The 25,991-nt window shown below is 36.7% G+C and overlaps 1 protein-coding gene across 1 annotated transcript in view; it reads right to left on the bottom strand.

The window, feature by feature from the left end:
* Window positions 1-25,991, bottom strand: part of DPP10 (dipeptidyl peptidase like 10) — a 502,021-nt gene that overhangs the window by 128,644 nt on the left and 347,386 nt on the right. The window contains exon 8 of the mRNA XM_030323703.1: window positions 4,132-4,252. Within this exon, the coding sequence (XP_030179563.1) occupies window positions 4,132-4,252 (121 nt within the window). The remainder of the gene's footprint in view (window positions 1-4,131; window positions 4,253-25,991) is intronic.

The raw sequence follows: 25,991 nt of genomic DNA on the forward strand, positions 1-25,991 counted from the left end.
AAGTGAGCCAATTTATATGAATAACATTAGATGCATTTTGTGTGAATTATGTTTAAAATGATACTTCATTTTGAGCATGATGTTTTATTTTTCTTCTGAACTTCAACTCTTTAAAACACATATTTTATTTTCCTTGACTTTCCTTAGGAATTGAATAATACTACAAATACAAAGAGGCTTTAAAATTACACTTTTAAAGACTTAAAATCTCGACATAAGTGCCTTTGGTTGGAATTAACAGCCACACTCACAGATTGGCCTAGACTTAAAAAGTTTAAGCCATGCCCTTAAATGTGCCACGAAAACATTTTATTATCCTTTATGTGACTCCTTCTTGAATCTTTTTTTTTCCCCTATGATATTTGCTAAAGGCAAATTTCAATAAACAAGGTGGAAATGTTACATGTTACTTCTGGAGTCTCCCACACACACTATTCAGATTGTAATTGATTTCTGTAAAGTTACAAGAAGGAAATCTCCACACTAGAATGTCACATATATACTGCTGAAGATCACTGTGCTGTGGTGAGTGTACTGAAGGGAAAAGAGAAGGTTTGGAATCTGGGAGCTGATGGAATCTTGGAAATGCAAAGTGATAGAAGAAAGTGAAGGTATTGTGTGGCTCTTGAAATACAGGTTGGGGATGACAGGCAAAATATTGAGGGAAACATTAATGACATCTGAATGGCCTAAATCCCTCTGTCAAACCTTAACACTGATTCCCTTGGTATAGTTCCTTGTCTTGGAAGTAAAGCGAGGACTGAGGTAAGTCTGTGGTCAGAGTCTTTGCTTGAGGAAATAGACCAGGGAAATCTAATGGCTCAGGTCCATAATGTATGCCATTCCTTAGGGAACGATGAAAGGCACTGAAGTGAAACAGGTAAAGTGGATCAGGACTAAGCACTGGATTTGAGGACACATATTCAAGTGCCACCTCTGGCACTCATGAACTTTGAGGCCACGTCCAAGTCACCTATCCCTGAGTCTTGGTTTCTTCTGTAAAGGAATAAATATGCTAGTACTGTGAGGATTCAATCACATAGCACATTTGGAATTTGCTAGTATGCCTAAGATAAGTATAAGAGCCAAGGGACTGAGTTTCATTTGAATGGCAAAAACTCTAATTTTTCAATTTCTTTTTTGGAAAGTGTCAGGCCTACAGACTTATTACGGAAGACTTTTGTTATTTCTTTGTCTTTCCTGTCTCTGACACAGTGTTCACTCTCTACTGGAATATATATAATTTCATTCTTTAATTAAGAAAATAAACTTATTTGTAAGATAATGGTCTTTAATTTCTCTTTTGTCAATTTTCTTAAAAATGTAATGCCAAAAATTACACAAAGTCATGCAATATGACATATCCTATGTGAAGGATAGAGACCCAAATCATCTTGTTCAGTGGTCAAGTCAGTACATTCTACACTGAGTTGACTTAGAAGTTCCTTGGATCACATTTTGTTCCTCAAGGTAGCATGCTAGCACACTGTGAGGCACCAATGTTCCCACTAAATTAAGTTTTGCATCCCTGATGTATGCATCACTAGGAATGCCTGCTCACTGGGTCTGCCACCACTGTTTACTAGCGACCCAAACCAGAAGCCAAAAAATCATTCTTGACTTCTCATCTACTCCATCCTTTTAACCACTAAGATCTATTTTGCTGCCTCGTCAATTTTAGAATCTCCCCTCCTTCTTACTGCTTTAACCCTGGTACTATTGCTCATTATCTCTTGACGAAACATAGAAAAAGCCCCCCAGCTGCTCACTGGTTCTTTCTGCTATTTGATCCCAGCTTTAGGCTGTACTCAAAATGGCCTATTTATATGGAAGATCTAATGCTGACACTCCCTTACTTGAAAAGCTCTATTAGTTTCCCCCTTTATGAGGTGAAAAAATAATCAAAATCCTGGATTATATTTAGGGTCACCATCCCTTGGTTCTTGCTGTCTTCCTTTTTCTCAAATTTTATGCCCCAATAATATCAAGCATATTTTAGTTCCCAAGGTGCACACGGAGCTATTTAACTTTGCTATGCTTTTGCAAACTGTTGCTTACATTTCCCTAACTTCTTCTTTTTAAAGTATTTTAATTTCAATTCCAGTTTAGTTAACGTAGAGTGTAATGTTAGTTTCAGGTATGCAATACAGTGATTCAACACTTCCATACATCTGGTGCTCATCACAAGTGTACTCCTTAATTCCCACCACTTATTTAACCCACTCCCCAACCCACCTCCCCCTTGGTAACCATCAGTTTGTTCTCTACGGTTAAGAGAGAGATAAGAGTTTCTTGGTTTGCCTCTCTCTCTCTCTCTTTCTTCTGTTCGTTTGTTTTGTTTCTTAAATTCCACATATAGGTGAAGTCATATGGTATTTGTCTTTCTCTGACTGACTTACTTTGCTTAGCAAAATACTCTCTAGCTCCATCCATGTCATTGCAAATGGCAGGATTTCATTCATTTTAATGTCTGAGTAATATTCCATTGTATATACACACCACCTCTTCTTTATCCACTCATCAATTGATGAATACTTGGGCTGTTTCTTACCTACTTTCTTCTTTGTTAATCTTTCAGTGTCAACTCAGAGGCTTTCTCCTTTAGGAAAATGTTTGCAAATGCCTAGAATGGGCTAAATCTTCTTTGTTCTTATAGAATCCTATGTTTACTGTGATTTGACCGTTTACCACACTGCAGTAACATAGTCTCTTCATCCCTCAGGGTCTCACACAATACTGACAATATTTTGAAGATAAAGGGCATCTCTTACCCAGCTCCTCTACATAAAAGATGGTTAGTTCTTGCTAACTAGATTCCTGGAACTACCCAAGTTTCAAGTTTGTTCTCCAGATGTTTCTTTAATTCATTGGGCCATCTCAGGCCCCACCAATAACTTACCTTTTTGTCAGCTTCTGACACTCTGAACCAAAGAAACCTACTTATTACTCTGCGTGTTTGAATTTTTTACATTTCATACCGTAATTATTATTGATATTTCCAAAGTAGCTTCCACTACTCCTCAGAATAAACTGTGGTCTCTAAAATATTTTATTATTTGATGCTAGCATTATATAAAAAATATAGATATAGGTATACATGTGCACATATGCATATAAATTTCAAAGGTTACAATGTCTCTTCATTAATAAAATAGCTACACCCAGCAAAATGTTTCTCTTAATGTAAGGTCCTCAAAGTATACTTTGTTTAGTTCCCTGATGTATCTCAGCACCCTTACAAATACTTGGAAAGTAGTAAGTCTTTAATAATATCTGTTTAATGATAGACCGGATGAACAAAAGAATGAGGTAAGTGATTTACTTTTCTTACAGAATTAAAAATATCGACTCTGAGGTAGAAAGATTGCATTTGGCAGTATTGCTCAATAAATAAAATTTATTTTCTAGAAGAGCCTTAGCTTTATAATTTCTAATCAAATACAACTAATTTAGTTTAAATCTTGGTGTTTTGCCAAGATCAGTTGTGGAGTCTGAAACCTAGGTATTAACCTCAAGCTTTGAATCTTCCCCAGGAAATCTGTGCCTATAACCTAGCTGACAATTGGTGGATGCTAAAATTGGATAGAGATTTTCAGTACCTGATTCCTTTTTATATTCTTAACTCTCATGAAAACTTGATTCAACAATACCTGCAAATAACTCTTTAGGTGGGTTTTATTTTGCTCCCCATGCAATGGCTTTTAAAATGTGACAGACTGTTCTTAATGGGAATGACTAAAATCAAGTGGCTTTCAAGTACTTTTTCAACAGTAAAGGTTTTTGTTTCTTCTTTTCCACAGTCAGAAAAATTCAGAATCGAATTCCAGGGTGACATAAGGTGATCATTCACTTTCATTAGTTAAGCATCACCAAAATAAAATCTATCTAATCTGAACAAAATGTATGTGTGTACACACACACACCAAATGTGGAATCATATTAGTAGACATGAATCACAACCAGTCAAAATACGAGTGCATGCAAAGACATGAAATCATGAAGGCAATTTTGAGTGAAAATAAGAAGAAATGGAGCTCTAAGTCTTGTTCTAGAACGAATAGAGTTCTTTTACAGATTTTGTATAAAAATATGTCATTTGTGTTCTTCTGAAACTAAATCTATTCAACTCACCTTCATATAACCAGTCAGCAATCCCATTAAAAATAATTCCTTCTTTTCCGGAAGATGTCAGCCGCAATGAACTGCTCTTTATATCAGGTTGATAGTAGATATTATTTTCAAAAATATAAATCTGGTTCCAGAAACATATAAAGCAAACCAAACAAGAAAGAAGAAAAAGAAAAAAATACCAACATATTAGGAAGTTTTAAAAAATACTTTCATACTGAAGAAAATAAAATACTTTCATGCTATAGAATAATGGCTGAGGACCTAAGTGTCGTATTATTTTCCTGCTTTCTGTTTCTTTTTATTTAGTGCACACATTTGCATTGTTTTCAATTATTAACGGTACTTTCCTTCTTTATCATATCAGTATCAAATTATCATTTAGAAATTACATAGTACTGGTATTTAAGCTTTTATATCTGTTTTTTCTACAACAATTTTTCATCTATTTTTTATACCACAAAATTGATTTGGGTTTTACTAACTCTTTGCATACTTAAGAGACTGATAAACTGTATCAGATGCCATTTTAGTAACAGCCAACAGATGGCTTAAGAGCTTCAATTTGGGGTCTTTTACAAAAATGGACTTGGTCATCAATAAGATAATCTCTAGAGAATCTTTCTGATTCCATCCATCCTGACTCACTAATACCCTGATGAAAGGAAAGGATGGCAAAATTCCCTTGAATTGATTAATGGAACACATCTTGCTATGCCCCACTCTTTGCTGGCAAATCTTTCCTTAATAGCATAGCAATAATAATCAGTGTGTGTTTGAGGGTTCAAGAGAGAGTTTTAATTTGAACACATCACAGAGTCTTCCAAAATAATATCATCATCAACAACAGCCCCCACAATAGGAACAACAATAGAAATTGAGCAGAATCTGTCCACACAAAGGGATGTGTCTTTAAAAAAAAAATAATAATGTTTTATTTATTTTTGAGACAGAGAGAGACAGAGCATGAATGGGGGAGGGTCAGAGAGAGAGGGAGACACAGAATCTGAAACAGGCTCCAGGCTCTGAGCTGTCAGCACAGAGCCCGATGCGGGGCTCGAACTCACGGACCATGAGATCATGACCTGAGCCGAAGTCGGACGCTTAACCGACTGAGCCACCCAGGCGCCCCAGGGATGTGTCTTTAATAGAGAAAATTCAGGATAAAATTATCTATAACCCATATTTGATTTTTTTTATTTTAATTTTGAACAATCTCTATATCCAATGTGGGGCTTGAACACACAACCCTAAGATTAAGAGTCACATGCTCTACTGACTGAGCCAACCAGGCGCCCTACATTTGAATACTTTTAATGCAAACCTTTCAAACTGCTTGTCCATGTGATAATATAACCTTCAGAGAATCATGTTTCATCCACATGTTGGGGGGAGTAGAAGACTGTCAAATGGAAAACAAGCTGATATCTAGACTGAACATTCTACTAGGAAGGTAGAAGATGGTTAGTGCCCTTGTGTTCCAGCATGCTACAGGACCACTGCACAGTAGCAAACAGAGCAAACACAAGAACTTCTGATATAATCCTCTCATTAGGTCCTAGATTTTAAATCTCAGTGTGAAAAATAATGAAAACCATATTAATATCCAGAAAATCTCATTGATATTCTGCTTTGATTCTGGTGATTTGGCAAGGATATAAACAGCAGATCTAATTAATCATTCCAACACTACATGTAATTTGTATTACAGGTAAGAATGCCAATGTAAGGATGAGGATTTGGGGGGAGGGTGGGGAGAAAGACAGCTATAACAGGGTGTTCAAAAGAGAGGGCTTTATAATCAGGCAGCCAAAAATTCAAAATTTGAATGATTTTGACAGTGTTCTTAACCTTTTTAAATCTCAGTCTTCTCTTTTATAAAACGTGGGACGTCTCACACCTGCCTTAGCGATCTGTTGTGAAGCATACATGACGTAATAAATGTAGAACATATAATACATGACTATCACTAGAAACACGAGCTAATTTCGTTCAAAATCCTAAGCTTTTTGGAGGCTACAAATTTTAAATAAATAAAACAAAACAAAACAAAAACCCTCTCCAGCTTCAGCCAATGTGTAAATTCTCTCAAACTTGGCCAGCATTGCATATTATGTTGGTAAAATATGGAGTAGGAGTAGTAGTAATATACTAACAGTAGTAGTGTTCTACTAATAATGAAAGAAGAGAGGTAATAACAAATGACACTTGCTGCTTTCATCTCGTTTAGAAAGTTTTCAAGTGAAAGAAAATATATTTATTTTTTCTTTTTCAAATATTTATTTTGAGAGAGGAGGCACATGCGGGCAGAGAGAGAGGGAGAGAGAGAATCCCAAGCAGGCTCCACTGTCAGCATGGAGCCGGACATAGGGCCCAATCTCACAAACTGTGAGATCATGACCTGAGCCAAAATCAACCCACTGAGACACCCAGGAGCCCCAGAAAGAAGTTCATTATTGAAATCACATGCATCATACCTAGCTTGAAGCTTGAGAACTATACCTCAGGTGTCTTAAAACTGGGTGGAAGTTGGTTTTAACAACCTGCACAATCCCTTATAACCAAGGAAAAATATTAACTTTATTCTAGCCATCTAGAGCTTAATTTAAGCTTTACATCTTTTGTCAACTACCTCTTTTTGCCTTTCACAAACAGGCACACACAAAGTGCCTTCACAAACTGGCACACAAAGTCTTCCCTACACGGAAGGAATACCCTTTTTGTACCTGAATCTTCTGTTAGGGCTTGTGAGCAACAAGAGTTCAGATCATCTACACCCAGAATACTTAAGGACATGTGGCTATTCTTGGGGGTAGAGGTGACTTAATCCAAAGTAATGTAGTTCCAGATCCTCAGCTTTCTGAAGGGAACAAACTCTAAGTCAAAACAATTGATAAAACCTCCACGATTTCAGCAGATGTATAAATTATCCAAAACCATTGACCAGTAATTACATTTATATTTGAAGAACAGATTGGATGATATTCAGAATCCATATGAAACTGACATCTGCTTCAATGTAAAAGAACAAGCAATATGGAATCTGAATTTTAATGCCATTTGCTGAAAGCTTAAATACCAGGGAATGTCCACAAGATCTTTCTTCTATGGACGAAAAATTTGTAGCTGCCTTCATGAAAATGTACATTTGTAATCTTCTGACCTCTTTTAAATAGCCAAAGTTTTTCCTTGAATTATATTAGTTTCAAATAATCATCACAAACTCTAACTACTAGCTTAACAATAGGAGAACTGCAAATATTCACAGGTACTACATGGGCACTCTGATAGAATTAAACTGGATCGAAATGTCAATCATCGAGGACTTAAACTAGATTTAAATCACATTGAAAATATGACAAACTGTAATGCTATTTATCCTAGTGTTATTGATTAAGCTGTTTACTTTTTTTTTTTTTGATGCTGTTAATCAATTCTTTCAATGAGCCACCTAAACAGTATAACAAATAGGAATGGATAGCTGTTTGACCATTTAACTCTTCAATTTACAAAGCAAGCCAACTACACAGTTTTTAAAAAATCAATGGTCTTCTAAGTTTTTTTTTTAAGTTTATTTATTTATTTTGAGAAACACAGAGACAGCATGTGTGGGGGAGGGGCAGAGAAAGACAGGGGGAGAGAGAGAATCCCAAGCAGGCCTCACCCTGCCATCACAGAGACAGATACAGGGCCTGAACCCACAATACCATGAGATCATGACCTGAACCGAAACCAAGAGTTGGAAGCCTAACTGACTGGGCCACCCAAGAATCCCCAAAATCAATGGTCTTAATACACTTACAAAATTATTCAAAACTGGTAAAGAGATCAGAAAGGGAACAGGAAAACAAAGTACTATGTGCCGACTCATGGCAACAAGTATGTAATAAACGTTCCAAGAAATTAATCAGTGTGCTAGTTGATAGGTCATTCTCTAGTTATTGGACATAGCATGTGCCACTGCTGAGCAGGCGTCTATAAGGGCCAATTATTCACCTTTTCTTCCCACTGCCATAACCACCCACAATGCTTCTGATCGTGGGCACCCAGTGGCCTTGATTGCTGAGTGAAGAAGCTTGGAGCACATAGCCAAACTGTGATGGACACATAGCAAGAAGTGAACATTTAATGTTAAAAGTCATTATGATTTTGGAACTGAGAGTAATGACAATACATTAGCCTACTGTGCCTGATTCAACTAGAGACAATGCCTGATAGTAGCAGACTCTTGCAAACTTTTAATGAGCTTAGAAAAACAGCAAAGTAAAACAGGAATATAATTGAATATCAGACCTATTTTTGCTGAAATGTTACTGAAAAGTTATTCCACATTCACTGACTGTCATGATAATTTTAAATTAGAAAATTGTGAAGGGGCACCTGGGTGGCTCGGTTGGGCGTCCAACTTCAGCTCAGGTCATGATCTCACAGCTTGTGGATTCGAGCCCTGCATCGGAGTCTGTGCTGACAGCTCACAGCCTGGAGCCTGCTTCAGATTCTGTGTCCCTCTCTCACTCTGCCCCTCACCCACTCATGCTCTGTCTCTCTCTCTCTTAAGAATAAATAAAACATAGGGGTGCCTAGGTGGCTCAGTCAGTTACCCGTCTGAAATGAGTTGAAGTCATGATCTCAGCTCCATGAGTTCCAGCCCCACATTGGGCTCTGTGCTGACAGCTTGGAGCCTGGAGCCTGCTTGGGATTCTATGTCTCCCTCTCTCTCTGCCCCTCCCCTGCTCATGCTCTGTCCTCTCTGTCTCAAAAATAAATAAAAACATTAAAAATTAAAAACAATAAATAAAATATTTCAAAAAATTAAAAAAAAAAAAAGAAAATTGTGAATTACTCAAAAATCCCCATGCACTGTAATGGTGTTAGAGGATATGAAACAGTCTAGTTGGGATAGTATTTGGGTTGCCTTTTATTGTGACTTGCTTTCTGGGAAAAAATTATAATTAAGAAAATATACCAGATAACAGATATTGCTGGTAGGAATGTAGTGAATGGAGTCCCTTCTTATGTTGATTGTAAAAAATATAAAGTGGTATGGCCATATGGGAAAATGATATGCAAAATCTCATCAGCTATCCCAAACCTGGGACCTTCTCTTGTAGGGCAAAAAAAGAAAGAAAAATCACTAATAAGTAGGAAATGCTGATGGATAATATTTATAACAGCAGTGTTTATAATGGCCAAAAGGAGAAGTCAAAGTGAAAACCCATCAAAGCAAATACCTGGATGGATTATGATTCATCTGCATCATGTTATAACATTCAGGTTTTGAGGAAAACAAAGTAGTGTTATGTGAACTGATGGGAAGAAGTTTCACTGAGATATTGTCAAAGGACAAAAGACATAAAACAAAAGTTATTTCAATGTGAACCCATTTTTTGCACTAAATAATAACACTACTTATACAAAATTATACTAGCAGGAATATCACCAACAGATATACATTGGTCATTCATTATCTGTTGTAATTAGTTCCATGCCTGCCCCAATATAGTCTTTTATAACTGTGGGCCATTCAAAGCCCCAAATTCCCATTTCCCAGACTCTCTTGCAAACTAATCTTCTCATCTTCTTTGCTAGATAAGTTTTAGTTACTTTGTGCAAAAAGAGAGTTGGTAGATAGGAATTGAAGACATTTGCCATTAACAGTTGGTCTAGCATGTCAACTTAAGCCATAGTGGTTCAGTGGTAGTTTAAAATATTTATAAATATTATAAATAAACACATATATAAACATGAGGAAATTTAAGGATACCTATATACGTATGTATTATATTTACATACATGTTATATATCCACATATAAATATATGTATGTATGCCTGTGACTCTGCAAGGATATATGCTAGCCTTTTAATATGGGTTTATGTGTTGGAAAGTAGCTATACAGTAAGAGAAAGGAATAAGAAACAGGTAGTCAAACAGAAAAGACTGGGAAAATATGCTAAAAAGACTTGATTACATTTATACGTGTATGTAAAGTATAAAGGTTAGTAGATGTGTACAGTACCAACAATAATTTCAGTGATAATAAAAAATAATGACAGTGATACAGAAATTAGGCATATAGGCGCTACATGAATAGTAGGTGATTCTTTATATTAATTTTTTAAAAATATGAAACTAATGATAAAGGATGTTTTCTTGGAGTAGTAGGGTTTTTCAACCTACTGACATTAAGGACTGGATATCTTTTTAAAAATTTTATTTATTTATTTTGAGAGAGAGAGAAAAAAAGAGCATGAACAGGGAAGGGGCAGGGAGAGAGGGAGAAAGAGAATTCCAAGCAGGCTCCACACTCATGGCAGAGCCCAACACAGGGCTAGATCCCACACACTGTAAAACCATGACTTGAGCCTAAATCAAGAGTCCAGTGCCTAACCAAGTGAGCCACCCAGGTGCCTTGAGGCCTGGATATTTCTTTGTTGTGGATGACTACCCTGACATTGTGGGATGATTAGCAGCATCCCTTACTTCTACATACAAGATGCCAGTGACAGCCCTTTCTCTCAGTTGTGACAACCAAAAATGTCTCCAGACATTACCCAATGTCCTCTGGAGGGGAAGGACAAAATCACCTCCAGCTGAGAACCAATGATTTTGAGGTAAATTGTTTTGCATGTGTATGCTCCATGAATAAAATAATTTAGTTTAATTCCGTAAACTTTTAAAAGCCAATTTGCAATTTGTTGTCCAAAAGTACTCTGCTAAGTGTGCCTGGGGCTATAAAGATTTTAATGTGTAGTCCCTATCTTCAAGAAGATTATAATTTTATGTGATAGGCAGGTAAATTCCTAAAATTGAATGAAGGAAAAAAATACATATTACAGGGCTTAGGCATGAGTGGCAGAGCTCAGGGTGGGGGAAGTGACTCATGAGACATTTATGAGATACTGAATGTAAACAATGTCATAAAAGACAAGGAGTGATTTCATGGGATTAGGAAGGTAGAGAAAAGAAATGTCAGGCTAAGGGAACAGAATGAGCTAAAGCCAAAGGTGAACAACTATGGAAATTTTAGAGGAACTTTTTTTTTTTTTTTTAAGATTCAGGAACACTTCCTATTTACCTATGACTGTCTAAAAATTGGGGTGCCTGGTTAGCTCAGTTGGCTAAGTGTCCAACTCTTGATTTTGGCTTGGGTCATAATCTTACACTTGGTGAGTTCGAGCCCTGTGCTGACAGCATGGAGCCTGCCTGGGATTCTCTCTCTCTCTCTCTCTCTCTCTCTCTCTCTCTCTCTTTCTCTGACTCTCCCCTTCACTCTCTCTCTCAAAATAAATAAATAAAATTTAAGAAATAAAAATAAATGTTAACATGGTGGTCAACCACAGAGCAGCTTGGATGCTACACCGGATGATTTGAATTCCGTGTTTTCAATAACTGACAGCTATAAGTTGTTTACAAGCAGGTGAGTAATTAGGAAAATATTTAGGAAAATAATTGGTGGCAATAAATGAATTGAAGGTGGAAATATGAGACCCCTGGCAGAAGGATAATTCAAATATTCTGCTTAAGAGGTGTAATAATTATAAATATGGAGTAATTATTCCTAACATATAATGTCCTGCTTATGTCTAAAACATTTGTGGATTCCATTTGAGTATCTCTCAGTTGGATCCTTTAAAGCTTCACTCTCCAGAGTCAATTACTGCAGTTTTAACACTACTTTCATACCGTTCAAATCATAGGCAGTTTTCACCTTTTACCCTGCTCAGTGAGAATCTGAACATTCAGTCAACCATGGCCTTGGCTCCTTCTGGCCCCTGAACCACCAATTATACTCCAACTTCATCATACTCCCTGGCCCAACACAGGTTCCAAAATTCGTGTGGAACCTTTGCTTGCATTTTGCTTTCCAAGAACAGATTTTTAATTTTCAATCATATATGTCAGTCAGTCAGTAAGTCAGTCAAGGGACATATACAAGAATGCTCATAGCAGAGCTCTTTATAGTAACCAATAATGATATTGTCAGTCAGGACAAAGATTATCCTTGGAGGGGAACAGTGACTAGTAAAGGACAGAAGAGGGGTTCTGATTTCTATTCTGGATGCTGTGTATATGAGAAAGTACTACATCTATATTAAAACTAAAGAAAAAGGAAAAAAATAATATGCAGAATATTTATGTGTAACTACAATTCATTTAAAATACTACCAAAAAGATTACCAATATTTCACTGAAAACTATAGTGCATCATTCAACTTCATAAAAATTCTGTTTCCTTAATTTGCCAGGATGTGATAAATTCTGAGTGTCCGTTTATATAATGCAAAGTAAATCTATGAGCACAAGTTAAATAGTTTGATTACCTTTGACATTTGGCTTTGAATAAACCTCTCTGTTGGTTATAGAGTAGTGCTTTCATTTCTCTGCGGGACCATCTCTCGGCTATAGAACAACTCACTCAAATCATTCATCTCACCTTTGCACCAGTACCTGACATTCTAGAGATATAATCACTATCAGAGAACTCTCATCCCTTGACATTTGCAATTATTCATATCAGGAAGCCCTTTCAAAGAGTTCCTATTTCCTCAAACCTTTACAGAACATTATGCATTTTCAAAGAAGTGAAATATATCCCTTTGTCTTAAATTCATAATTATGTAAGTCACTTCCCAGTTCCAAAGCCCTTGCATCCATGCCTTTTTAGGAGAAAAATGGACCCCAGATTAAAGTTAGCAAACAGACAACTGACAGTAAACTCCAATCAGTGAAATGTAACAATGGCAGACTATCAGTTGGAAATGTCAGTCCATCAAACTCATCTAGGATAAGAGAAGGCCTTATGGTAAATAGCACATTTTGATAACTGAAATTAATGAAAATATTTATGGGTCTCCAGTACTAAAATGGGACCTACAGAAGACAGTTAAGAACATTATTACATTATTAAAAATATCCTATGTACTGATTTATGTGTCAAATGCTAGAGGATGGAATGACCTAGTCACTGTGTATCCATTTCCCCCTCTACCCTATGTTCTCCTCTTTCATTTCTCCTTCACCACCCATCTGCTTGCCTTTCTTCCCTTCTAGTTCTCCATCAAAAAACAAGCATGTATGATGTATCTGGTACCGTTTATATTCTAGGCACTGTACTGAGCCTCGGGCATATAAGGACAAGATCTTACGATCTAATGTGATTTCCCAACACAAGCACACACAAGTTAACTAGGTGTGGTAGACAACAAAACATAAAGCCAATGTATGGGGACTGCTTAATATGTGTCATGGCATTTGAACCTGAAATGGAACATAAAAAAGAAAAGCAAGAGAATAGGATTTTTATCAGAGAGAGACATGAGACCTAATCCTGGTAGATCTCTTTATAAAACTGGGCACTTCAGTTACTTTGCTTCCCTGATAGTGTTTCCTCATTTAAAATGTGGTGATATTACTACTTTTCATGGTGGTCTACAGGATTAAAGAAACCTAGAACAGATCATGAATGTTGCTGTATGTACCTGCACATAGATGCTCAACTTTTACAAAACTAATTGAAGCTAGTAAGTATTGGTCATAAAATATTATTATAATTTCAGGAAAATCAAACAGTCCTATCCAGTTAGCCTAAAAAGAAGCTTAAGGATTTGAAGAAGGTGAATTAATTACTTTACCTCTGTTTCTCTATATCATAATGTAACGTACATAATGTATTTTTTTTTTTGTCTTATTTGGCCACTTAGATCTGACTTCCATTTATTTTGGAGGATTCTTGCATTATGCGAGTACTGGGGCAGGGTTGGGGGTGGGGGAGCAGAGCCTAATCTCTAATCTTAAAGACAAAAAGCCAGATAAACTCCTCTAGGTCATGATTCCACCTATGACTTTGAATCTTGAAGGAATAAAGTTGCAGTTGAAAAACAAGTCACACGAGCAACAGCAAATTCTCAAGGGCCCAGCAAAGGCGGAGGCAGGATGCCCACTGATATACTGCCAGTTCAGCAGCCTAATCATATTTCCTGCGGCATCCCAATCAAATTTTCCTGAATGCATTCCAGTGTTTAACAGTGCCTGACTCCTCGTGACTCCTGGTCACGGAATTCCAACCTTCTCACTGATTCTGACAGGTTTCAGCTATTCTTTTAGTGAATTCATTTTCTCTTGAAATGAACCTGAGTATTTCTCTTGCTTACTTCCAGGAATCCTAATTGCCAGATGGCAAGCAACAGTTTAACAGCCACCTCATGGGTAAGGAAAGCCCTTCACCGTCTTGTGTTGGGAACAAACTGAGTTAACCCCTCTTTTTTCTGCAGCTAGCTGTCCTCCCTTTCATCCACCCCAAGATTTGCAAAAAAAAAAAAAAAAAAAACAACAACAACAAAAAAAAAACATGGTGCATATGCACTTTAGCCTCTGTTGCTAAAACAATTTGTTTTTGTATTTGTATTATGACTCCTTTTATTTCAAATGGGGACTCCTACATTCTTAAAATAGAGTCCCTGAAGGAGGGTTGAGGGAGACTGGAAGAAATTCTCATATGCTTATCAATGAGTCTGTGCCTAATGCTTTCCAGTTTATAGGCATGCTGATAAGAAAACAAATTGAAAAATGCAGAAGGTGGAACCAGCCTTGGCTATCTCCCATGCACATTCTCCCACGGCTCTAGACTCTTTATTCCACTTCATGCAATTTCAGGGGATCCTCGGCCACAAATGAAGAAATGTAGGTGTTTGTTTGTTTGGCTGTTTTTTTTTTTTAAACGATACAGAAACACCTGATTTTTTTTTTTTTTTTACTATATCCAAAATAGTGGATATCAGTAAAATGACATAGAAAGGTTGAACTTGGTAATGTAATGTCTATGTCCAGAATTAATTTGTTTATTCTAGTTAATGTTCTTATGAACTCGAATTTAAGTGAGCCAATGATAAACTGAAGATGAGAATCCTTTCAATTCAAGCATAACGTGGGATTCAGAATAAAAGCACTTGAAATATTTCCCTACCTCATGAGGTTCTACTAAAACAGCCATCCGTCATGCTTCAGTTAATCTGCCTACTGCAACGGGGTGTGATCAAATCCTACCTCTGATGTATGTGTAATTGCAACACAATATACCCAAATCACTTTTTATTTTTGTGGATAAAAGCATGTAAGAGGGTACGTAAAAGAGCAATTTCTGACTCTCAGCATTTCATTTTTGGTTCTTTTCCATCAGTTATTCAGTGGTGCCCCTCCCTTCAGGTCTCTACTTCCATCTAATTAGTAAAATCACAAAACTGCATCTTGTGGTCAGCGCTTCAACATAGTCAATGCTCAAAGAAGTATTCTATTACTCAGCATTCAATAAAGAATAAAGCCTAAATTGTTTAGGCTAAAATTATGAGCAAAACATACTCTTCAGGACTCGTGTATTAACCCACCTATAAGGCAACCTTTGCCTTTGTAATCTCATCCACTTGCCATCACATATATGTGGGTTTTGTCTGTATTCGCTTTATTTGTTTCTCCCTGAAAAAGGTATTGACACACAAAACAGAAAAATCCACCTTGGACAGATCGGTTATATAGAATTCCCAGCAAAATGGCACTTTTTCAAAAGCTAATGTCAGATGATATTACATGTTTCATATTATTTGAAGACATATGTAAATACTATATATTTACGAATGGGGAAATATTTTTAACTCTCTTAATGAAGAAGGTTTAAAGAGGAAGAAAGACAGCAAGTTACGTGTAGGGTGAGGGAGGGGTATACATGGAGGGGTGATGGTTGTACATTTTTTATTTAACGCATTCATTTGCAGTTCTATAGCATTCCTAATATGTACCACATCTATGATAACACTAAGTCTTAGTCCCTGTTGCTGATGAATTCACAGTTTAAAATAAGAAATATAAGAAAAACGCTAACAAAATATGGCACTTCTGTGATACAGTGATGCATACATTACTGGAATGTAAGCCAAAGACATGAAATATGGATTTCCCCCGCTTTCCAGAAGTTTGGGTTAGGCCACTTCACTTTTGTGAAACACCTACCTTTGTACCTGTTTTCACTAACTGAAATAAGTCTGGAGAAAATTTTTCGCTTTTAGTGAAAAACCCATGACCATACTAAGGTAGGTGCTTTGTAAGGCAAGGTGCTGTAACGTGCACTTTCCAAGAGCGGAGGATGCCTATAGTCCAAAGTTGACTGAGGAAAAGGAGGAAGAGAAAAGGTTTCAGATGAGACGTGGCATTCTAGCTGAGCTTATGAGTTCCACTAGATGTTTCCAGGCAGAGAAAGGTAAAACAATATTCCAAGTAGAGGAATAGCATGAGGAAAGACAAGTTTAGATGATCTGAAACTGAAAACACAGTGAAGAGGAAAAAAAAAAAAACAGAAAGGAAAATAAGAGAGAAGAAAAGGCAAAGAGATGTGTGATAGGAGGGAGTGAGGCCAGACTAGATATCAAAGAATTATCAGAGAACTAGAGAGAAGTGTGGGAAACATATGAAGATAAGGAGATGCTTTCTTAACAATTTTCCTTTTAGTGGTTTGGATGATCATTCTGAAAACCAGTTCAAACTAAAAACACACTAAAATATTAGTCCACTTGTGAAGATACAAATGTGTATAGAGTGCCCTGAATATCTTAAATCATGATCCTACTATCTTTCATTTCATTTTGAATTAATCTGAACTATTATTTTCTGTACCCTGTTCTGGTTGAGCATTAGGAAGTGAAATGGGATCCCAATGATACTGTAATATTAACTACTAAGGGAAAGCCTATCTCAGAATGAACCTCCAAACACTGTTCCCACATGGGTGTCCTTATTCTACAGGTATTAATACAGTAAACAAATAATATGCCTTGTGTTAAAATGGACTGCTTTTCATATTAGCCATTAGTGGGAGGTAGGTGAGTTTCTAAGTTTGATGCATATAATTCTTTAATGTTAGAACAGATAAAACAGTGACAAATAGAAAAGAAAATGCAGTATCATATGATTTCATTCATATTTTGAATTTAAGAAACAAAATGAGGAGAGGGAAAAGAAGAGAGAGAGGGAGGCAAACCAAGAAATAGACCCTTTTACTTTGTTAATTTTCATTTATTTTGAGAGAGAGAGAGCGAAAGAGAGAGCGAGCACGAGGGCTGGAGAGAAAGACAATCCAAGTAGGCTCCACTCTGTCAGCACAGAGCCCAACTCAGGCTTGATGCCAGGAACTGTGAGATCATGACCTGAGCCGAAATCAATCAGACACGTAAGGGACTGAGCCACCCAAGCTCCTTGAAATAGATTCTTAACTAGAGAATAAACTGAAGGCTACCAGAGAGGAGGTGGATGGGGGAATGGGGGAAATAGGTGATGCAAATTGAGGAGTGCACTTGTCCTGATGAGCACTGGGTGATGTATGGAAGTGTTGAATCACTATATTGGACACCTGAAACTAATATTACACTCTATGTTAACTAACTGGAATTTAAATACAAACTTAAAAAAAAAAAAAAGAAAGAAAGAGAAAAGAAGATGCTTAGGCAGAGAGCAAGATGGTTTTTGAGAAAGTCCAAACTCAGTTGCCACTGTTGACTGGGTATCATAACACTTGAAAAGATATACGATTGAAGAAGCAGGATTCTGGGGTGCCACCACCAGTGCATACCCGTTTCTGGGTTTGTAAATGGAGAATGGGATAAGAAAAGATGAAAAGTGAGCATAGTGTGATTGGAGCTTTCAGGAAAATCTCTATGAAAAGATTTTTTTGGGGGGGTGGATTTAAAAGTAATACAGAGAAGGATGAAAAAGAGAACTGCAAAAAGGAGAAGGCTGAGATTTGAGGAAATGCACCCAGAATTTTTTCACTTATTTCCTCAAAATATTTAGGCTTCAAGTCTGCTGTCCAGAATCCTTCACATAGTTTAAGCAATAAATGTTTTATAATAGCATTTATCCAACCGAAGAAGACCATCAGACTTCCTTAGGATCCCATCATCGGAACAAGGAAGTCTCCTTGCCCCAGGTTTTGAGATCACCTTCCTCTCCTGGACTTAATCAACTAAATCTCTCACTTATCACTTATTCTTGGTCATTTCAGTAATCCCAAAATTGTAACTGTTGCTACTGACAACTGATCCTCCACCTTGCTGTCATCACAATAATAACGCTCAGCACTCCCGGACCTTTTGCCAACCGCCGTGTCCATACTCTTTCACGCTACATTTGAAAACAGTCACTCCCAAACCAACCAACTGCCTCTGACCCTGTTTCTTCTCTGAAAGTTCCTTCTATGACTTCGCTGTAAGTGAATCCGGTCTCCCTTGAGGGCATCATTACCCGGCAGCCCTGTCTAGTGACACTTGATTACTATCTCACACCTCAAGCTGCTCACTGCTCTGTATTGTTCCTTTAGAACGTAACTTTTCCACCCCATTATAAAAAAATCCTTTTCATATGAGGTTCATGCCAATCAGCTTTACCAATCTCTGGCTCCTCAAATGAGAGAAGTGATATTCTAAAGCACTAGTTCTAACAAGTAGACATTATATGAAAATGAGTGCCATGGTCGAGGGCAGGGTTCTACAAATTATGGTGCATGAGCAAAGTCTAGCCTGTCTTTGATATTGCATGGTTCACAAGCTATGAATGGTTTTTGTAGACCAACATTTGTGATTTGATGAGAGGGACACTTACTTGGAATTTCAGGTAAGTAAAAAGATGCCCCACAAAAAAATAATCTCATTAGTAGACATATATTACAAAACATTGCACGTAATTATGATTTTTAGTTACCTCAATAAAATGTTATGACAATTTGTTTTCTGTCTTGTTACATAAGTACCTGTATAAAACCCTCTCAATTTTACCTGTTGTCCTGCAAAATCAAAAATATTTACTATCTTGGGGTGCCTGGGTGGCTCAGTCGGTTGAGCATCTGACTTTGGCTCAGGTCATGATCTCACGGTTCGTGAGTTTGGGCCCCACGTTAGGCTCTGTGCAGACAGCTCAGAGCCTGGAGCCTGCTTCAGATTCTATGTCTCCCTCTCTGCCCCTCCCCCACTTGCGCTCTGTCTCTCTCTCTCTCCGCCTCTCAAAAATAAAGACAAATAATTTTTAAAAATTAAAAAAAATATTTACTATCTGGACCTTTACAGACAAAGTTTACTGTCCCTTGGTATAGGGCAACATAAGAAAACACTGAATTAAGCAAAATTATTTTTTCTTTCTTTTTTCTGTCTTTCTATTTTCTTTTTAAAATGGAATTCTTCAAAAATTTCGCTTATCCCATTACGAATCATTGAAATTCATGATATCGCATTTCTTAAATGAACTTGATCATGATTTTTTTTTAAATCAGGATATCTGGCAGGTCTAATATTCTAAGGGAAAAATCTTAAACTGCATTTTAAAATAGGTCCTATTTCTTAAATAAAAATGAACTGGTATCTGGATCATTATTTGCATCCTTAAGGACCAATTATTTTCATAGCTTTCAAATAGCATAGTACTTCCTCTAAGATGTGGGTCAACTCTATGACATCAAAGTTCAGTAGCAATCACAAATCTCATCCTGAAGAAAATAATGTTAAAGATTGACTGGAATTAATGTGATCAATTTAGAACAACATTTTCATAATTTCTTTAAAAACATGGGTGAGGATCTCCCAAACTGACCGATTTGTATTTACATATTATCCTGACTTCAATGCGAATCTACTCAACTACATGATACTTTAAAAGGGAAACCTCAGTCCAAGACAGGCTTCACTTGTCAACTTTCCATTCTTTTCCCCTTGGATCCACCATTTTGTTATGCCTTTCAAGTCATGCATGAGAACTTAACTCTGATCTTTCTTATCTTGTCTTGCAGGACAACAGGTCTCCTCACATGTCCATGGTTTACTAAAAATCCACCAAAATAATTCTTATCCTGGGGTGCCTGAGTGGTTCAGTTGGTTAGGTGTCTGACTCTTAATTTCTGCTCTGGCCAGGATCTCAGGGTTATGAGACTGAGCCCTGGGTCGGGCTCCCAGATGAACACAGAGCCTGCTTGGATTCTCTCTGCCCTCTCCTCCTCTCTGTCTCTGTCTCTCTGTCAAATAAATACATTCTAAAATAATTCTCATCCATACTATTATACAGCTTTTCCTTTAATACCCACAATTGTAATGGGTTAGCATTTCAGTATTTTATTAGAAGGACAGTCACTTCAGTGGACTTCATCCAACTCAGTCCCCCACACTAGGACATAACCATCCTATGTGCACCTGCTAGAGTTACCTTAAACTCCATTTGAGATGCACAAGAATCCAAAGTAACTCTCAATTTACAGTCCCATCAAATATATAGCCACGGGGCACCTGGGTGGCTCAGTTGGTTAAGCATCCAACTCTTGATTTCCACTAGGGTCATGATCTCACAATTCGTGAGATCAAGCCCTGCGTCGGGCTCTGTGCTGACAGCTGAAGCCTTCTTGGGATTCCTTCTCTCCCTCTCTCTCTCTGTTCCTCCCCTGTTCTCTCTCCCTCTCAAAAATAAATAAACACTAAAAAAACCCACAAATATAATGCCACCAGATCAACAGAGCCAGATTCCTTCTATCCTAGCATATCGCTCATTATTTTTATCTTTTAAATTCTCTGATATAACAAGCTAACTTTCCTGAGCAAACATGTCAAATCATTCCCAAGTATCTTTCCAATATTTTTTTTTTGTTTTGTAAAGTCTTTTTTTTTTATTTTCTATGAATAGATACACATCAGTGGTAAACTCTAAATCAAGAAACAATGATTTCAAGAAAAACAAACCCCCTATTTTCTCCCTTTAAAAAGAGATGCATTTAGGGGTGCCTGGGTGGCTCAGATGTTAAGTGTCTGACTTTGGCTGAGGTCATGATCTCAAAGTTTGTGAGTTCGAGTCACACATGGGGTGTGCTTGAGCCCTGCTCCAGGTGAGCGTGAGCCCCACATAATGCGAGCACAAGCTCCTCTTTGGGTGAGCCCCACTTCCCTCTCAATCTCTCTCTCTCTCTCTCTCTCTCTCTCTCTCTCTCTCTCTCTCTCCCCGCTCCCCTCTGTCTCCATCCTGGGATTCTCTCTCTGTCTCTGTCTCCATCCTGGGATTCTGTTTCTCAAATAAATAAATAAATAAATAAGTAAATAAATAATTAAAAGAGATGCATTTAACAAGCTTATCTGCATGTTACTATGCTATATGCATTGCAATTTTGTTCCAAGTATTTCCTGACTTATCACCTTCTGCTTTTGGATTTTCTAGGCTCAGCAGTTATTGAATTTTACTCCAACCAATGATCTAGAATGACTAACACATAGCAGATTCTAACAACAAACTTAGTGTTCTTTCCAAATTCAAGTGCCTGGGTTTTGTTTTTGTTTTTGTTTTTTTTCAGTAAATATTTTCCACATTTTATTCACTAGATTTTTGAAGGTCTTGACCTTTGGGAGTAATTCATGCTGCTAGGATAACTGTATGATTAAAACTAGATGAGCTACTGAGATAATTCAGCTTAGGTTTTGGAAATAAGACCCTTAACCGAAATCTCAAAAGTTCACAATGTTCTGGAAAAATGTTGAAACAAATATAAATCACTGATCATTCAAGAGGCACTCTCAAAATGCCTGGGCTCAATTTCTCAAATGTACTAGGAACAAAAATGTTAACAAAAAAAGGAACGTTGTTTATGAATGCATGATTCCACCTAGTGTTTGATGGAAATAAACGATCACATACCTTTAAATTCTAAAGTTAAGACAATTTGATTTTTATTAGTCAACTCACATTTTGAAGTGCCATGTATAAGTTATCATTAGGGAAGTTAAGAAGGTCATGAAAAATGTAGAAATGTTGAAAAGGTACAGTTTCTTACTCTCTTACCATTTTCATTGTTCCTGCTGTCAAGACTATCACACATGCATACATGTATACCCTCAAAGCCTTATTACCATTTTTGCTTTTAATGGTTACATGTTTTATACGGAAATGAAGACACAGCTTAGTGTTCGCTGTTTACTTATACATTTAACATTTCCGCTGTTCTTTTGTTCCTAAGATCTGATTTCCTCTGGTATCATATTTCTTCAGACTGAAGAACATTTCTTACAGCATGGGACAGGTTGAGACAAATTCCCTTATTTTATCTTATTTTATTTTATCTGAAATTATCTTTATTTCACCTTGATTCTCCATGGTTTCTGACAAGAAGTTTGCAGGCATTCTAACTGTTGTCCTTTTGTATCTAACATGTTGTGGTGTTTCTCTGGCAGCTTCAACATTTTCTCTTTCTTTTTATTTTCAACAGTTTGACTAATATGTGCCCAGGGGAGGTTCTCATAGAATTTACTGGTTTTTTTTTTTTTTTTGGTGGGGGGGAGTGTGGTCGCTGAACACCTTGAATATGTACATTTATGTCTTCCAATAATTTTAGAATATCTGGATATCATTTCTTCAAAGAGTTTTCCTGTTTTCTTTTCTCCTCTCCTTTTTTTTTTTTTTTTCAACGTTTATTTATTTTTGGGACAGAGAGAGACAGAGCATGAACGGGGGAGGGGCAGAGAGAGAGGGAGACACAGAATCGGAAACAGGCTCCAGGCTCTGAGCCATCAGCCCAGAGCCTGACGCGGGGCTCGAACTCAGGGACCGCGAGATCGTGACCTGGCTGAAGTCGGACGCTTAACCGACTGCGCCACCCAGGCGCCCCTCTCCTCTCCTTTTAAAATTCCAGTTACCGTCATGTAAGACTTTCTGTAATTTTCCTGCTGGTCCCTAGGCTCTATTTTTTTTTCTTTTTTTAATCTTCTCACTATTTTTTTTTTCTTTTTCAGATTTAATGATATGTATTGATCTGTATGTCATGGACTGATCTGTCATTTCCATTCTACTCTGAATCCCATCTAGTTGTTGTTTAATTTTAGGTATTTTTCAATTCTGGGAATGTCCAATGCTATTTTTTTTTAGTATTTTTATATGTGTGTGTTTAAAATACAGTACACACACACACACACACACACACACACACACTTGTATGCTGATATATCCTAGATTTTCATTCCTTTGTATGCATTTATTTTCCTGACTCTCAAGGAACACAGAAAAGCGACTGTAAAGACGTGGTGTGAAAGTTCAAGCATCTGTAGTTCAGGTCCAGCCACAGTGCTGGCTGGGTTCATTCACGCAACGGGTCACACCTCTTCTCAAACTCAGGGTTTCTCCCTTACTCTGGGAGTCACGGTCATCGTCACCCAGTGGCTCTTACTACTCTTGCTCCTGTCAGAAGAGACTGGGTTTTTCTTTCAGAGAATCAGCTCCCTACATATCCACCTCTGTCTCAAACATACCTGCTTGTAAGAGAGAACCCTACAGAAAACAAAATGGAGCACACACACTTTACTATTCACTTTTCTGTGATCTGTCACTTCCTTTCCAAGTTTGCACAGTTTTGTTCAGTCTCCAGAATCCTTGGGTAGTTTCATTTTGCTTTGTTAATGTTTTGTCTGGATTTTACAGGTGAATTCACATGAAGCTTGTAACAGTCCACTTTTACCTATCTGAGGTGAGAAGTCATGTATTCAACTTAAGTCAAAGTTCTTTTAACTGGAGAATGCTCCAAAAATGGAAAATTATTTTCCAGCATGACATTTATCATATTCTTAGGGTAATACTTTCCTTTTTCCTTTTAAGATTGAATCTCTTGATATCAGGCTAATAACGTAATTTCAAAAAAGTGACGGCGGTTTACGCTTAAGGACAACTATAGTTCAAAGAATCCAAAGATCTGATATGCCACTAGACATACGACATTACCTTTCTGGGGACAGGATAGGGCTTTTTGAGAGACATAAACTTGATCAGAAAAAAAAAAAAAAACAGAAGATGCTGTAAGTTTTCTTAGGGAAAGTTCTTTAGGAAGACATTGAATTTGGATAACATAAACAGAAGACAAAGAAACTAATGAACACGCTTTATTTGTGTGTTCTTAAATGAATAGCCAAGTTTAGCTATGTTCCCCAGCTCGTTCTTGTTTAGTTCTGGGACGTAGAATGTAATTAGTAGGATAATTTTTAATAAAGATTTGAGTACCAAATTTTATATATAATTATCTTCATTCTCCTGTTCATATCAGAACACATTAGAATCAAGATACTGAATACATTATTTAATATTTATTTATTTTGAGATAGAGTGTGATCAAATGAGGGAGAGAAAGAATCCCAAGAAGGCTCTGCACTGACAGGCTCAATCCCAGAAACTGTGAGATAATGACCTGAGTAGAAATCAAGAATCAGATGCTTAACTTAATAAGCCACCAGGCGCCACCCCGACCAAAATCTTTTAACATTCATCTTCACGATCAGCATTTTTTTCCCCCTCACAAGGAAACTAAAGGACCAAGCTATGGTTCTTTTATTCAGCTTTAAATATGTAATTCTTTATGTCCCTTTCTCTTTCTCAAACTATAATTTATCTTCTAATATAAAACAGTATCAAATATATTTTAAATATTTTATTTTTTAACTGTTTCTTCATTTTTGAGAGAGAGAGAGACAGAGCATGAGTCCAGGAGAGGCAGAGAAAGAGGGAGACACAGAATCTGAGGCAGGCTCCAGGCTCTGAGCTGTCAGCACAAAGCCTGATGCGGGGCTCAAACCCATGAACTGTGAGATCATGACCTGAGCTGAGGTTGGAGGTTTAACCAACTAAACCACCCAGGCACCTCTCAAATATATTTTAAAGACTAAACTACCTATTAATATACTATTCTGAACCAGTAATTATTTTTACTTTTTTTTTTTTTTTTTTTTTAGTAGGCTCCACATCCAGTGTGGAGCTCAATGTGGGGCTTGAACTCATGACCTGATCAAGACCTGAGCTGTTATCAAGTTGGACGCTTAACCAACTTAGCCACCCAGGCACCCCTCCATTTTGCCACCTTTTTCCCCAGTTATATTTCGTATTTGTAGCAGAGGTAAAACCTCTAATCATTCTATATGATCATTGCTAACACATACTTCAGACACAAGACACATACATTCTGTTTACCCACTATATATATATATATATATATATATACACACACACACACACACACACACACATATATATATATAGTGGATATATATATATACATATAATTCAAGTATTTCAAGTATCTGTAGTGTATATATATAAAGTACTTATAAATTTTTAAATTTACAATATATACATACATATATACATGTACTATATATATATATATATATGTAAAACTTGTCAAAATTTTCTCTATTTTGAAAGTCCTTGAAGTGCCTGATTCTACATGCTGTGTTAAAGGTAATCCATTTTTTAAAAATACTTATTTATTTTGAGAGAGATAACATGTGCATGTGCACAGAGAGAGAGGAAGAGAGAGAATACCATGCAGGTTCTGTGCTGACAGTGCAGAGACTGACTTGGGGCCCAAACTCATGAAACATGAGATCATGACCTGAGCTAATCAAGGGTCAGACGCTTAACAGACTGAACCACCCAGGTGCCCCTCAACTTTGTTTTAAAACTTTTTGTCATTTATAATAATTTTTAAAAATGTTTCATTTAAAATATAAGAAATGCTCTGACAAAAATTAAATAATATAAAATGTCTCTCAAACTCCAGTTCTCTCAGGGGAGTATTCCTCTAAAGAGGACAACCCTGGTCACTTCTCAACACACATAATATAATATAATATAATATAATATAATATAATATGATATACAGTGCAGTATAATATAGTATAGTGTAAATTAATATAATAGTATAATTTAATTATGTATTATTTTATATTGAATAAACATTTTATAGTATATAATAATTTATAATATATAATCATAATATTACACTAAATAGTGTATGCAATATATTATAATTACAATATATTTTAT

This window comes from Lynx canadensis, chromosome C1 (genome assembly GCF_007474595.2).
Source record: "Lynx canadensis isolate LIC74 chromosome C1, mLynCan4.pri.v2, whole genome shotgun sequence".
In the NCBI taxonomy this organism is placed as follows: domain Eukaryota; kingdom Metazoa; phylum Chordata; class Mammalia; order Carnivora; family Felidae; genus Lynx; species Lynx canadensis.